A 13,862-nucleotide genomic window follows, 5' to 3' on the forward strand; every position below is an offset into this window, starting at 1 on the left:
AGAAACTTTGCTATGAGTTTCAACTTAGGCTCAAGTTATCTAGTCTAGGGAAGAGTAAAGGGTTATCAATTTTCAAGTGTTTTCTGCAAGAGAAGCAGTCATCATGCTGCAATAATGTCTCTTCTAAGTTGGATCTCATCACAATGGCTGGAAGCTCTCATGTTTCTACGAGGTTATGGGTGCGTTCCTATCACTCTCAAAAGCACATATAGTATGAGGGGAAACAATCACACAACTTCAGACACAACTCCCATAAAGGGTTTAGACTTAAGGCCAGACAAATGCTAACAGATGCTTCATTCCCAACACCTTCTACCTACCAGCCCCCAGGAGCAAAGTACAAGTGCAAAAAAGTTGCAGTAGTGCCAAATAAGTTGTGGTTGTGCCAAATAAGTCTGGTTGTGCCAAATAAGCCTTGTTGTGCCAAATAAGTTGTGGTTGTGCCAAATAAGTTGTTGTTGTGCCAAATAAGTCTGTTTGTGCCAAATAAGCCTTGTTGTGCCAAATAAGTCATGATTGTGCCAAATAAGTCTGGTTGTGCCAAATAAGTTGCGGTTGTGCCAAATTAGTCACAGCTATGCCAAATAAGTTGCGTTTGTGTCACATAAGTCACGCTTGTGCCAAATAAGTAATGGTTGGGTCAAAAAAACTTTTCACCTTTTTATGAGCAAAGTACTAGTGCAAAAAAGTCGCAGTAGTGCCAAATAAGTCACGGTTGTGCCAAATGAGTCTGGTTGTGCCAAATAAGCCTTGTTGTGCCAAAAAAGTTGTGGTTGTGCCAAAAAAGTTGTGGTTGTGCCAAATAAGTCACGGTTGTGCCAAATAAGTCACGGTTGTGCCAAATAAGTTGCGGTTGTGCCAAATAAGCCATGGTTGGGTCAAAAAAAAACTTTTCACCATTTTATGAATTTTCATGTACATGGGATCATATAAAGGATCATTACCCACTTTAACTTACTGAAATGAATCATTCTCCATTCACTATAATATTTAGTTTTAATCACTTCCAAAGCAAAGCAACGTCTACATTTAATATCAGTTCTGAAATCATTGCAACAATCCAAACAATTTGTGAAATGCCGACGTTTCCCAGCGGTGACACCATACTCGTACTGTTATTGCTTCATAATTAGCTGCTAAACTCTATTTGACTCCTTTATCAAAATCCTTTATCAAAGAGATTGTTCTGTTTTTACAGGAAGCCAAATTGCAGCACAAGGAATAGGTCAGTTTGGCCCAGGGCATTTTATTGCTCCATAATTCTTTATCTAAAGCTGAGTTTGTCTATGGTGAGTTCTATTTCCATCACTAAGACAGAGAATTTTTTTTTCTAACAAGAGATTTTGTGTTTAACAAGAAAACTTAAAATCGTTTAATACTTCATATACTGAAGGTTTCCATAGATTTCATCTCCCACCCATGTTGCCTGTGGCCTTGACCAATTGGTCATTGGCCAAACTGTGCTTTATGAGCCTATGTAAGGAACTATTATCTGCAGGACCACTTGCAGTTGATCTGAACATGCTTGTTGTCCTGGACAGAAGCTTCCAAAGACCCAAAGCCTAACAAGGGCCACAACAGAACATTTCCTTAGTAGGTTACTGGCAGGTTGTGAACTGAACTCTCCCCATGGCTCACCCCACCCAAGACCTTACACGAAAACATTTTCTTCTCTATCTCTCTTCCAGCATTGTGAGGGACACATCTTGCCCATATGGAAGTGTCCCATGGCCCACCCCACCCAAGACCTTACACTACAACATTTTCTTCTCTATCTCTCTTCCAGCATTGTGAGGGACACATCTTGCCCATCTGGAAGTGCCCCATGGCCCACCCCACCCAAGACCTTACACGAAAACATTTTCTTCTCTATCTCTCTTCCAGCAGTGTGAGGGACACATCTTGCCCATCTGGAAGTGTCAGAAATGGATGGATTGGGTGTGGGTATATAAATGATGATGGCAGGTAGGGTTGGATCAGATATGGGTATGGTGCTCACAAGTTAGGGTTGGCACTGGCCAACAAATGCATTACTTCCACATATGGTTTTCCTTCCCTGATTTCCTCTCAAGTTCTGTACTTGTCTAGGGGTTTCGTCTACTTGTATTTATAGATCTACAACTGAATGCCCAATTAAGTGGGGGTGGAAGCACTAACCCAATTCACGAGTAGTAATGCAGATGATTTGTATAAATCCCAGCACCGTTTTACAGATTCCGATTGACCTCCTGTCTCGGGGACCACTCTTCACTGGCTCCTCCCACTCCAGGCTCCGGACTACATCCAGTGGTTTCCTGTAGAAATATTTTGATTCTCACATACGGTACACTAGGGGGCAAATACACAAAAGTGTCAATAAAGCAAAATGTTTTACAAGTGTTAAATAATTCATAAACAAAAAAAGGATTTTTTTTTGTAAAAAGAGAATTTTTGGTGCTTGCATGACAATTTTGTATACATTGTACGTTAATTAAGTTTTTTTGCCATTGCGGTTTATGGCAATATGACAAATCCAAAAACATTTGCTCATCGCTAGACTTGACAAAACAGAGGCTTTCGTAGTCGTAGAACGTTCCTGCCCCTGGGGAACGCTGCTTTGGCAAGTAGGTCCCTTTACTAATTAGCATAAAATGCACAAATACATGAAAGAATTGATACCCACTGCATCCCTACTTTATATTTGTCTAAAATATTGAATTATATCTGGCATAAGGTTACCAGGTCCCCCTGGCACCATCCTTGACCATCGCCAAATATTATTCTCCTCCTCTCCCCAATTCGTTTGTGACTGTAATCAGATTATGTACAATAGGAGCAGCGGTGAGAGTATAGTTGGGTTTGCTTATGGTTTTCCTGTTTGTCCTGGGTAATGATGGGAAACATTGGCACTTTTCTTTTTGCACACTGCTCTTATAGCCCCAGACCTTTTGGTAGGGGCAAGAGAATTTTTATAATCTGGCCGAAAGGCTGGGGCTTTTTAAGCCACCTTTTTATGAATTTTAACATGATTTTTTAGGCATCTATTTATTATCTTAAAGCACTTTTTATGCCCACACCTTTTAGCACTTTTGGATTTTGGTGCAATAGCCTCTGGGTATTTTTGCACAATTCCCTGGACCCAGAGAGGGCGCACACTGTTTCGGGACAACTTCGGAGATCCACTAGTACCCTGACCCCTTCTCTGCTTCGGCTGGGAGGGGAACGGATAAAGGGATCCCCCTAGCCTTACGGTGAAGGGGATTTGAAGATCCTTGCCTCCTGCGGGCCTTTTGGTTGAGGATGAAGGGGTTCCCCTAAGCTTTGGCGAGGGGGTTCCTGAAGATTCGGGAGCATTTTTCCGCCTTTTGGCCAGGTGGACCTGGATGCCGGACTTAGCCTCTTTTGAGGCTAAGTCATTGCACCCCTCTGCACTGTGTGGCACTTTATAGTGAGCACGTTTTTGCACTTGGGTGGATTATGCACACGGGAATAAATAAAAGTGATGGGAAACATTTTTTTTCTTTACATTTATATTGATTTAGCCTCCAAAAACTGTTCTTGGGTAGCAGTTCCCCCAACATCTGGTAGTTATTTATTTATTAATCCCTGTGCTGCTGTGAGGCAATCTGGGTTGGCAGTATAAACGCAAACAAGAGAATATTTTGCTTGGCACCGAGCCCTTGGCACGAGTAATCATGTAACAACACCTTGTAGTGTAATTAGCCTGCTGCCAGTGACGCCGGCCGATTCATATTTATAATTAACTTTGATTTATTTCTGTATTTATTTGAATGAATTGGTGTGTCACAGAGTAGGTATTTGCTTTGGCACTTTCCCTTATTGTTCTGCTATTGAACTTGCTCAGTGACGCACTCCTGGATTGCTCTATACCCTGAATCGGGACATGGGGGATACAGACAAGTACAATGTATTGACAGATTCGCTCATCACTAGAACACAGAAGCTGCTGAAAAACGTAATTATCGATGCAAGAAAATTCACCACTGAGCATTCTACTGACTAACTATCTCATTATAAATGCAGGAGAAGTGACCAATGAGAATGCTGATTCCCGGCACTGTGTCAGGCCCCTTGCTGGTACCTTACATATAGAGATAATGATGGCATTTTCCCGTCATTATATGGCACAGGAATCAGACATGGGGATAAAGGGACAGACTTGTTCAGTGCTGGGAAACTGTGCTTAATGCTCCCAACTCCAATTGCAGGAACAGAGAACAGGGAGCCAGATTTATACAGATCAGCTGGGATTCTCATTGGAGGATTCTTTTGCATTTCAATGCTGCCAATGCGGGCCCTAGAGAGCTGGGAAAGTTTTATTGTGCAATATTGCTTTAAGAATACAACCCTGATGTTGCTGGACTACAGCTCCCAGCATGCCTCACCCTTCATTATATGTTACATTATTCTGGGATTTGTAGTCCAACAACAGCTGAGTAACGTTTGGTTGAACAGCAGGGTTTACTTCCCCTTTAAGAAACGAATGTTACGTAATAGTTCTGCCTTCAACCTCTTCCTATCAGCAGCTAGACTTAATCATGGGTGAACTGGCCTGGTTTTTAGAAGCCCAATAAACAATGTGCTCAGAGGATAGATTTCTTGTGCTATCTTCAACCAAGATGAAGCATTTACAGTAACTAGCCATGAACAATAAAGAATTGTCTTTATTCTGATGCTCTTGCACTTGTTTCTGGGCCAGGAGTGCAGGAGTTAATGGTCCCAGTGCCCATATTTTGGGTTCTGATTACAGCAAACCAAGCAGAAAACTAAAGGCCACGGTTGTGGCCACAAATAATATTGCTGACCTCTATATTGTTACCACAGATCAGGAGCTCAATGATGCAATCCTTGAGGTTATATTAAAACGATGTCACCAAAGAGCTCTTGAGAAGATTATGGGCTGTTGAATGGCCATATCTGGCCTACAGACCTCGAGCTAGACTGCCCTGATATAATCGATATCAAAGCTTTAGGCAGACAGTATTAAGATAACGACTTCTTACTTTAACAGCAGAGATCCACATGTTGACAACATCAAAGAGAGATCACTTGACCGTATCCGACTTACCCTTGAGATAAAGTTCAGAATATGAACATGTTTAGGGTCATGGTGCTATGGAGAGATAATATTGATGCAATTCATTTAGATACTTGCATCCAAACACAAACAAACAATCCATCCATCCTTCCTCTTCTGCACCTATTGATGGTGGGTAACCCTGGAACTAACACTACCCTACCTAAAGGTAGCTCCAGGGTTCCCACAGAGGGTTGTATTGATAGGTTGGCCAGCCTTGTGCCCAGTGTATTGGATGTAAATGCCAATTCAGTTTCAATGGGCAGTCATAAAGTTACTGCAAAGAGAAAAAGATTGATCTCAAACTGCAGTAGATCCTTGATGGAAAGAGGAAGACCTAGGACTAACCCTAAACAATTCATCCATCCTTCCTCTTCTGCACCTATTGATGGTGGGTAACCCTGGAACTAACACTACCCTACCTAAAGGTAGCTCCAGAGTTCCCACAGAGGGTTGCATTGATAGGTTGGCCAGCTTTGTGCCCAGTGTATTGGATGTAAATGCCAATTCAGTTTCAATGGGCAGTCATAAAGTTACTGCAAAGAGACAAAGATTCATCTCAAACTGCAGTAGATCCTTGATAGAAAGAAGAAGACCTAGGACTAACCCTACGTGCAAACCCAATCATGCACCCAGCTCTAACCCCCCTTTTGTCTCTCAAATGTCCTTAATCTTCTGGCACCTGTTATATTTCACCGAAGAAGGATTCCACTTTTGAATTCTATAGTCATTTTGACCTTGGAAAGACTAAATGAAGGGTCCAGAGCTAATAGAAAAGGTGACCCTGGGTAATAACTGAGGCTTCTTAAGCATTTTTTTTAAACTTACTTATGCTGCAACCCAATGAATATCTGGTCAGAAGAGTAGGTCTCACCTTGGCCTTACAAACGTGCCTTTCTTTGACTAAAAAACTGTTGGTGGCTTCTCCTGCAAGAGCATCATCTATGGCTTCTTCATTTGATCCATGGATTCTCTCCACGACCTTTAGCATTCCTCAAATTCTAAGAACAAGTATTAGAAGATAAGAAGGAGGAAATGGTTACAGCAACTCCAGGGATGCAGGGTGTGTCTTATCATTGATTAACTTAATATGATATAAATTGTGGAACTAATCAGCCAACACTTCCGTAGGACTTATAGATACACAGCCAGTCTCTGTGCTCAGTGACCAGAGGAAAAGAAAGAATCATGCACTGGTTCCAGTTCATCAAAGCTCTGCTCCTACTGAATCTGGGTAAGGGTCTCCATAGTGAATAAGTCATAGGCCTTGTATCTACTACATACCTGCACCAAATGTAACAACCTTGGCTGCCAAAAATTGAAAAATGAGAAAAAATTGTCATTCTTTTCTTTTATTTACACTTTATAATTTGAATTGGAGAAAGGGTAGAGGAGATCGTAGCAACGAGGCACTGACTAGTCAGAGAGATATCTTATGGACATTATAGGGAATATGGGGCACACTGTTGTACAAGATAAGGATATTAGAAGTCACCGTGGAGTTCCACAACTATATGCGCAGGTTATGGAGTTCCACGACTATATACGCAGGTTATGGGGTTCCACGACTATATACGCAGGTTATGGAGTTCCACGACTATATACGTAGGTTATGGAGCTCCACGACTATATAAGCAGGTAATGGAGTTCCACGACTATATACGCAGGTTATGGAGTTCCACGACTATATACGCAGGTTATGGGGTTCCACGACTATATACGCAGGTTATGGGGTTCCACGACTATATACGCAGATTATGGAGTTCCACGACTATATACGCAGGTTATGGAGTTCCACGACTATATACGCAGGTTATGGAGTTCCACGACTATATACCCAGGTTATGGAGTTCCACGACTATATACGTAGGTTATGGAGCTCCACGACTATATAAGCAGGTAATGGAGTTCCACGACTATATACGCAGGTTATGGAGTTCCACGACTATATACGCAGGTTATGGACTTCCACGACTATATACGCAGGTAATGGAGTTCCACAACTATATACGCAGGTTATGGAGTTCCACGGCTATATACGCAGGTTATGGAGTTCCACGACTCTATACTGTACGCAGGTTATGGAGTTCCACGACTATATAAGCAGGTTATGGAGTTCCACGGCTATATACGCAGGTTATGGAGTTCCACGACTATATAAGCAGGTTATGGAGTTCCACGACTATATACGCAGGTTATGGGGTTCCACGACTATATACTGTATGCAGGTTATGGAGTTCCACGACTATATAAGCAGGTTATGGAGTTCCATGACTATATACGCAGGTTATGGAGTTCCACGACTATATATGCAGGTTATGGAGTTCCAAGGTGACAGAGGGGATATTATTTTTCATTATACACAAGTCATGTGACATTTCTAATTACATCACTGAGGACCTCATTATAACTGATGACATCACTAATCTTCATTTCATTTCGATTTTGTTCTATTTGTTATTTATATGGCGCCAACACATTTTTGCAGCACTTAGCAGAGATTATCCATCATTCCCTGCCCCAGAGAAGCTTACAATCTAAAGTCCCTATTGCATTCACTATGGTAAATTTGGTCTGAAGCCCATTAACCTGCCTGTATGTTTTTGGAGCGTGGGAGGAAACGGGAGAAGCCCCACAGCGACATGAGGAGAACATCCAAATTTCTTGCAGATAGTGCCCTGGCTGGGATTGAACCCCACGTGCTGTTTACATGATACTTGTGGCTTTTGTGTATATATAGATATTAATATTACTCAATTCATCCCTTTATTTTTACTTTAAAAAGGGGTAGTTCACCTTTAAAAGGGTAGTTTGCCATTAAATTAACTTTCAATATGATGTAGCCATTGATATTCTGAGACAAATTGCAACTGGTCTTCATTTTTTAACTTTTATCAGTTGTCATCATCAGTTTATCGTTTTTCAGTTATTTAGCTTTTTGTTCAGCAGCTATCTGGTTGCTAGGGTCTGATTTACCCTAGCAACCAGGCAGTGGTTTAAACAAGAAATGAATAGTAGACAAAGAAATAAGACCCTATAAAAGTCTAAAAATGAAACTGCTGAAAAATTTGCAAAATGGCAAAAAATTTCAGCTGGGGCCCCTTGGGGGTGCGGGGGCCCTTGGGTTGCAGCACCACCCAGTCTGACCCTGCTGTAATGTGAGAGTTATCAGTGTTATGTTATGCTAAACTCTTGGCCACCTAATGTCCCCTTTCCTTAGTTATTTTGAAATAGGTGCAAAGTCCAATATATCACTCTGCTGAAATTGGGAAATAATTAACGGCTTAGTGTTTATCTAATACAAATACCGCCCTCCGACAGTCGGTGATTTTTAAGTCCTAGCAAAAAGCAATGAGAATATATTTTGTATTTTACTGCAAATCAAGGAGAGAACTCGGCTGCCAAGACCAATATTTAGTATGGATAAATGGTGCCAGGATCAATAGGCAGTGTGGGCCCCAACGAGGAACATTTATAGGGTAATTGTGGGATCGTCTCACACTCTGCCAGCGGCTGCATTGAAATGCAAAAGAATCCTCCAATAAGAATCCCAGCTGATCTGTATAAATCTGGCTCCCTGTTCTCTGTTCCTGCAATTGGAGTTGGGAGCATTAAAGGAACAGTAACACCAAAAAATGAAAGTGTATAGAAATAATTAATATATTATATACTATTGCTCTGCACTGGTAAAAGTTGTGTGTTTTCTTCATAAACACTACTGCAGTTTATATATATACCCTGCTGTGTAGCCACGGGGGCAGCCATTTAAATTGAAAAAAGGAGAAAAGGCACAGGTTACTAAGCAGATAACAGATAAGTAGCAGATTCCCATTGTATTCTACACAGTTTATCTGGTATCTTCTTATGTAACCTGTGCCTTTTCTCCTTTTTTCAATTTAAATGGCTGCCCCCATGACTACACAGCAGCTATTTCTATTAACTATAGTAGTCTTTCTGAAGCAAACACGCAACTTTTACCAGTGCAGGGTAACCGTACGTTATATTTTAATTATTTGAAAAGATTTTTATTTTTTAGTGTTACTGTTCCTTTAAGCACAGTTTCCCAGCACTGAACAAGTCTGTCCCTTTATCCCCATGTCTGATTCCTGTGCCATATAATGACGGGAAAATGACATCATTATCTCTATATGTAAGGTACCAGCAAGGGGCCTGACACAGTGCTGGGAATCAGTAGTCTCATTGGTCAGTTCTCTTGCATTTATAATGAAGTTTTTGGTCCGTAGAATTCTTATTGGTGAACTTTCTTGCATTTATAATGACATTTTTTGACAATTTCTATAGCAAAACTATGGAGCGCAGTGGGACAGTATTATGATTGGGTTTTCAACCCCTTTAAAGAGCCCTCCGGCAGGCCACCCCGACCAATATATGGCCAAAAATCCTGTCTTTGATTCGGTCCTTCACTCTTTTTTCTATCCCCTAGGGCCAAACGATCACATATCCCCCACCCAACCCAAACTGGGAATATCGGGGGAAGTATTTGCTCATTTGACGACCTTCCCAAACAAGCAAATCTCACTGGATATGGCCATCTCAACCCAAGTGTTAGAAAATTAGACAGTATCTGGTCCTAGTGATTCCCACATTTCTATCCTAATTACTTATATACCACTAAAGTCCATATATAAAAGTCTGTAATTAGATTTCCAAAAATACCAGATCCCCGAAACAACCAACATCCAAAGCTGAGATGGGGGGGCTGCTGTATATATACTGGGAATTGTGCAAAACTTTGTTTTTATTATATTATCTTTTTTTTCTCCAGGACTTCTTGTGGTCACTGAAGCTGCAGTAGGTGAGTAGTAGGAGTGTAATGTATGGTACAGGTGTGGGATTAGTTATCTGGAAAACCTGTTATCCAGAAAGCTCTGAACAACCACAGACTCCATTGTAATCAATTTCTTAATTTTTTTGTAAAATGATTCCCTTTTCTCTGTAATAATAAAACAGTACTTGTACTTGATCCCAACTAAGATATAATTACCCCTTATTGGGGGCAGAACAACCCTATTGGGTTTATTTCATGGTTAAATGATTCCCTTTTCTCTGTAATAATAAAACAGTACCTGTACTTGATCCCAACTAAGATATAATTACCCCTTAATGGGGCAGAACAGCCCTATTGGGTTTATTTCATGGTTAAATGATTCCCTTTTCTCTGTAATAATAAAACAGTACCTGTACTTGATCCCAACTAAGATATAATTACCCCTTATTGGGGCAGAACAGCCCTATTGGGTTTATTTCATGGTTAAATGATTCCCTTTTCTCTGTAATAATAAAACAGTACCTGTACTTGATCCCAACTAAGATATAATTACCCCTTATTGGGGCAGAACAGCCCTATTGGGTTTATTTCATGGTTAAATGATTCCCTTTTCTCTGTAATAATAAAACAGTACCTGTACTTGATCCCAACTAAGATATAATTACCCCTTATTGGGGGCAGAACAGTCCTATTGGGTTTATTTAAGGGTTAAATGATTCCCTTTTCTCTGTAATAATAAAACAGTACCTGTACTTGATCCCAACTAAGATATAATTACCCCTTATTGGGGGCAGAACAGCCCTATTGGGTTTATTTCATGTTGGCGCATTAATGATTAATCTCCTACTTTATTGGCAGAATGTGGAAGACGCCAGCTGCTGAGTCGCATCATGGGGGGGCAAGATTCCAAGGCAGGCATGTGGCCCTGGCAGGTGATGATATATAGCGAGGCTTTCGAGTTATGTGGGGGATCCCTGATCACAAATAATTGGGTTGTCTCTGCAGCTCACTGCTTTAATAGGTGAGTTACATACTGTACAGTAGTTACCATATCGCCCCTTATCTGCTTCATCTCCTGTATAACAACTCAAACTTGGCCAGTCTTTCTCCATAACTGAGACTTGCCATAACCATAGCTTGGGTGCTCATCTCTAACTCAATAATGTCCTGTTCGAGCGTTGGAAACCAAAACTGCATGGCAAAGTCTAGATGGGGCCTTACCGGCGCTCTGTAAAGGGGAAGATTAACCTCCCCCTCCCGTGAATCGATGCCCCTTTTGATACAGCTCAAAACCTTGTTAGCTTTTGCAGCTGCTGCCTGGCATTTCTTGCTACAGCTACATTTATCATCCACAAGTACCCCCAGGTCCTCCTCCATTAAGGATTTGACTTTGCCACCCAAAGTGCCAGTTTGTCCAGATTCTCTCTAGGGATGCCACATTCTGTATGTCATCCTATGGTTACCCCATTAAATGAAATTGAGATTTAAACAAGAACATAGTGCATGGTAATATGTACATGGTAGAGAACATCTCAAAGCCAAACCAAAAAAGACACTGGAGGTCATAAACACTGGGCAAATTTGCACCATGGCAACCAATCAGGTGTTTTCTTTCATTGTTCGACCTGCCACTGGCTGGAAAAAAGCTAATAATTGATTGGTTACTACGGGTTACTGCCCAGGTGCAAATTTGCGCAGTGTTGATAAATAAGCGCCACTATCTGTTCCAGATCCACCTCAGTGTCCTTTATTGGCAAATGCTGTTATATAAATATATATATAATAATAATAGCCATGATGGTGCAGCCTTGTGTATAATTCAACTGATGCTCTTTTAGCCCATTGTTTCTCAAGAAGATCTTTTTCTGTTTCAGGACAAAGCCACCTTCGTTCTACACGGTTTATCTTGGGGTCTACCAAATCAGTGTGCTAAATGGCAATGAGGTTGCAATGCCAATCAAACAATTTATTGTTCACCCTAATTACACTGTACCCGAGAATGGTTCTGATATTGCCCTAGTGGAACTCAGCGGTGATATCATTTACACCAATCACATCCAACCAGTTTGTCTTCCAACCGGAGGGGTGAATTTACCGACCGGCCTACAGTGCTGGGTGACTGGCTGGGGAAACATCGCAAGTAATGGTGAGTATTAGTGATGTGCTGGTCAAGATTTTCTCAACCTGCACCCAACCCTAACCCGCCCACTCCCAACCCTTACCCGTCCACTCCCAACCCTAACCCACCCACTCTCAACCCTTACCCGTCCACTCCCAACCCTTACCAGTCCACTCCCAACCCTAACCCGCCCACTGCCAACCCTAACCCGCCCACTGCCAACCCTAACCAGCCCATTCCCTACCCTAACCCGCCCACTCCCAACCCTAAGACGCCCACTCCCTACCCTAACCCGCCGACTCCCAACCCTTACCCACCCACCCACTCCCTTCCCTAACTCGCCCACTCCCAACCCTTACCCGCCCACTCCCAACCCTAATACGCCCACTCCCTACCCTTACCCGCCCATTCCCAACCCTAACCCGCCCATTCCCAACCCTAACCCGCCCTCTACCTACCCTACTTTTTTGCTACATCTCAAGAGATCAAATTATATATACAGTATATCTCCGCAACAGTAAAACTGGTCTGATTCCCTGTAAAGTTTTCTTTACTTGGACCTTTTACTCCAAGTTCTCCAGCTGTTTCTACCCCATGGTAATAGGTAAAGTCCAAAGTGGAAGAATCACTTGCTTCTTTTATGGACAAGAACTTGGGTCAACTTGGAGAAACTCTTGGGTCAATAGAGGGAAACAGTAACTGTGACTTGCTGAGCCAGAAGATGAATTTAACCTTATGGTTCATCTTCTATTACTGTTACCATCTTGCACTAATTGCCATTATTCTTCCTACTGTTTCCATCTTGCACTAATTGTCATTATTCTTCCTACTGTTACCATCTTGCACTAATTCTCATTATTCTTCCTACTGTTACCATCTTGCACTAATTCTCATTATTCTTCCTACTGTTACCATCTTGCACTAATTCTCATTATTCTTCCTACTGTTACCATCTTGCACTAATTCTCATTATTCTTCCTACTGTTACCATCTTGCTCACTTATTATCTTCTTAACATCTTCTTCCCCCCCATGCCAGTATATCTCTAGTCCCCCCAGTCTTCCTAATTCACCTGCTGCTGTCTGGAGCACCACTATGTTGAAAGGCTTATAGCAATCACCTCTCTTCAGCCCCTAAATCCCACTCTGTATGAGTCTGTGAGAGATAGACAACATTGGCAATGGAACTTTGGGGTTCCATTTTGTATTAATCCATCTCTACCAGGGAAGGCTGCAGTTGCAAAAAGTTTTTCAGATAGGGGCTACCTTGATAGGGTTGGTGGTGGGTGGCTGGAGGTTTACTGAGAAGCTGTGTCACCTGGAGCTGTGGGAATAATGGTTTGATAATTCTTCACAGTCAGCCTTCCAGAACCCAATACCCTTCAGGAAGTGGCAGTACCTCTGATTGGAAACCAGCAGTGCAACGCTTTATTTCAAGTTCCATCTCCCATAGATCCAAAAACATACGTGATTTCAAATGACATGTTATGTGCTGGATTCATTGATGGTGGAAAAGACTCCTGCCAGGTTAGTAATGTTACACAGAAAACAGGAATGGGATATACATGGAATCACTGTAAGGGGTAGAACTGTTACATCTAAACCATTGCTATTGAAGTCATTGAAGGCACCACCATGACTCTCAATCAATATTAGATATATGCTGAATACTAATATGTTGAGCTGGAAACCCTTGAAGCTTTTGGGTAAGCTGACTTCTGACAATATTTGATATATTTCTCACTGTGACAAAAGGGGCATAAAGCACCAAAAATCTGATGTCCAAAAGTCAATTTAGCAGAAGAGCAATCTTTAACATCTCACATACAGACCCACACTGACCTATCTATCCACTCACATACAGACCCACACTGACCT

At 41.7% G+C, this 13,862-nt stretch overlaps 1 protein-coding gene across 1 annotated transcript; it reads left to right on the top strand.

Moving 5' to 3' along the window:
* Positions 1-6,229: 6,229 nt before the first annotated feature.
* LOC105948396 (serine protease 27-like) lies at positions 6,230-13,571 on the top strand. The gene is made up of 5 exons (XM_031893373.1): positions 6,230-6,311; positions 9,864-9,893; positions 10,725-10,887; positions 11,741-12,012; positions 13,342-13,571. Exons 1-5 carry the CDS (start codon positions 6,266-6,268, stop codon positions 13,569-13,571), a joined length of 741 nt encoding a protein of 246 aa, XP_031749233.1. The 5' UTR covers positions 6,230-6,265.
* The last annotated feature ends 291 nt before the right edge of the window (positions 13,572-13,862 follow it).

The sequence above is a fragment of the Xenopus tropicalis genome, chromosome 9, assembly GCF_000004195.4.
Source record: "Xenopus tropicalis strain Nigerian chromosome 9, UCB_Xtro_10.0, whole genome shotgun sequence".
NCBI lineage: Eukaryota > Metazoa > Chordata > Amphibia > Anura > Pipidae > Xenopus > Xenopus tropicalis.

What these genes read in the sequence shown, in the direction of transcription:
- LOC105948396 (XM_031893373.1), top strand. Translation starts at nt 6,266, where the DNA reads ATGCACTGGTTCCAGTTCATCAAAGCTCTGCTCCTACTGAATCTGG. An exon ending in GGTCACTGAAGCTGCAGTAG is followed by an intron (nt 9,894 to 10,724) that starts GTGAGTAGTAGG and finishes CTTTATTGGCAG; the next exon opens with AATGTGGAAGACGCCAGCTG. An exon ending in GCAGCTCACTGCTTTAATAG is followed by an intron (nt 10,888 to 11,740) that starts GTGAGTTACATA and finishes TTTCTGTTTCAG; the next exon opens with GACAAAGCCACCTTCGTTCT.